This window comes from Procambarus clarkii, chromosome 8 (assembly GCF_040958095.1).
Source record: "Procambarus clarkii isolate CNS0578487 chromosome 8, FALCON_Pclarkii_2.0, whole genome shotgun sequence".
In the NCBI taxonomy this organism is placed as follows: Eukaryota; Metazoa; Arthropoda; class Malacostraca; order Decapoda; family Cambaridae; genus Procambarus; species Procambarus clarkii.
The window spans coordinates 9200302-9202865 of NC_091157.1; the positions used below are offsets into that span (position 1 = coordinate 9200302).

Here is a 2564-nt window from a genome sequence, read left to right on the forward strand (position 1 = left end):
CTTAGTGTCTATGGGACATGCCCAGTCTACAAGTATGTTGCACCTGTTGTGTTATAATTTAACTATTGTGACGTACGAATTCTTTGTGGAATATGGCCTTAAGGTTGTGGATGGAGGTGGTTCCCACCACTTCTTCTTTCGGAGCATTCTTCTTCTTCTTCATTTCTCGTACAGGGTACGAGAATTTCTTCGACTCATTTGCATTTCCAGCTTCCACTTACGACCTCTTCTTCCATACTTCCTTTGAATTTAAAAGAGGCTGTCCTTGTCCATCTTGTTTACACCCTTCAGTACCTTGTATGTTTTGATCATATCTCCTCTTTTTTCTACTCTTCTTGAAGGATGTGACGTCTATACTTTCCTTAACCTATCGTCATAGCTTAGCCTTCTTAGCTCTAGCACTAATCTTGACAGTACGTTTATGGCTATTCTCCATAAAACAAAAAGTAGTTGGTGTTTAACGATTTTAAATAAATTTCCGTAATAATACTAAAAAAACAATTTAAGTGGATAATATATTATTTTATGCTATGGATGCCCTGGGTGTTATAGTGTTTCCTGAGTGTAAAACAAAAACAAAGCAACAAAAGCAAATTTTGTTTTTGTTCTGACCAAATAATTCCCCTTTTGTACATCTCTACAACCCATGCAGCCAGGCACTGATCTTGCACGTGTGTGCTTGTACAACAGTTGTGGGGGATACGCTCATTCTTGATGTGATTACACCCATTCTTGCACTACGGGCTCACCATAGCCCGTGCTACTTGGAACTTTATGTTCCAAGTAACGAATCTTTAACAACAACAACAACCCATTCGTGATGTGATCACACCCATTCTTAATGTTCACGCCCATTCTTGATGTGATCACGCCCATTCTTGATGTGATCACGCCCATTCTTGATGTCATTACGCCCATTTTTGATGTGATTACGCCCATTTTTTATGTGATTACGCCCATTTTTGATGTGATCACGCCCATTCTTGATGTGATCACACCCATTCTTGATGTGATCACGCCCATTCTTGATGTGATCACGCCCATTCTTGATGTGATCACGCCCATTCTTGATGTGATCACACCCATTCTTGATGTGATCACGCCCATTCTTGATGTGATCACGCCCATTCTTGATGTGATCACGCCCATTCTTGATGTGATCACGCCCATTCTTGATGTGATCACACCCATTCTTGATGTGATCACGCCCATTCTTGATGTGATCACGCCCATTCTTGATGTGATCACACCCATTCTTGATGTGATCACGCCCATTCTTGATGTGATCACGCCCATTCTTGATGTGATCACGCCCATTCTTGATGTGATTACGCCCATTTTTTATGTGATTACGCCCATTTTTGATGTGACCACGCCCATTCTTGATGTGATCACACCCATTCTTGATGTGATCACCCCCATTCTTGATGTGATCACCCCCATTCTTGATGTGATCAACCCCATTCTTGATGTGATCACGCCCATTCTTGATGTGATCACACCCATTCTTGATGTGATCACGCCCATTCTTGATGTGATCACGCCCATTCTTGATGTGATCACGCCCATTTTTGATGTGATCACGCCCATTCTTGATGTGATCACGCCCATTCTTGATGTGATCACGCCCATTCTTGACGTGATCACGCCCATTCTTGACGTGATCACGCCCATTCTTGATGTGATCACGCCCATTCTTGATGTGATCACGCCCATTCTTGATGTGATCACGCCCATTCTTGATGTGATCACGCCCATTCTTGATGTGATCACGCCCATTCTTGATGTGATCACGCCCATTCTTGATGTGATCACGCCCATTCTTGATGTGATCACACCCATTCTTGATGTGATCACACCCATTCTTGATGTGATCACGCCCATTCTTGATGTGATCACGCCCATTCTTGATGTGATTACGCCCATTTTTGATGTGATTACGCCCATTTTTGATGTGACCACGCCCATTCTTGATGTGATCACGCCCATTCTTGATGTGATCACACCCATTCTTGATGTGATCACCCCCATTCTTGATGTGATCACCCCCATTCTTGATGTGATCAACCCCATTCTTGATGTGATCAACCCCATTTTTGATGTGATCACGCCCATTCTTGATGTGATCACGCCCATTCTTGATGTGATCACGCCCATTCTTGATGTGATTACGCCCATTTTTGATGTGATTACGCCCATTTTTGATGTGATTACGCCCATTCTTGATGTGATCACGCCCATTCTTGATGTGATCACGCCCTAGCTGGCCTGATGTGCCATCCTATATTACCCATTGGTCAGGCCATCAACCGATGCGTATCGCTAGTTCGCCTATAATCACGACCAATTTATCTGTCCAAATCAGGCGATTTCCGTCTCGCCCGTCCACACTGTCACGGAGAGCCGGACTTGCCTCAACGATGGGGCATCAGAGGTCCGAGCCAGCGTATATTAGAGGTCCTAGCCAGCGTATATTAGAGGTCCGAGCCAGCGTATATTAGAGGTTCGAGCCAGCGTATATTAGAGGTCCGAGCCAGCGTATATTAGAGGTCCGAGCCAGCGTA

At 44.1% G+C, this 2564-nt stretch overlaps 1 protein-coding gene across 1 annotated transcript; it reads left to right on the plus strand.

Moving 5' to 3' along the window:
* The first annotated feature begins 841 nt into the window (after positions 1–841).
* LOC138359582 (uncharacterized) lies at positions 842–2263 on the plus strand. Its single transcript, XM_069318934.1, has one exon. It carries the CDS (start codon positions 842–844, stop codon positions 2261–2263), a length of 1422 nt encoding a protein of 473 aa, XP_069175035.1.
* Positions 2264–2564: the final 301 nt, after the last annotated feature.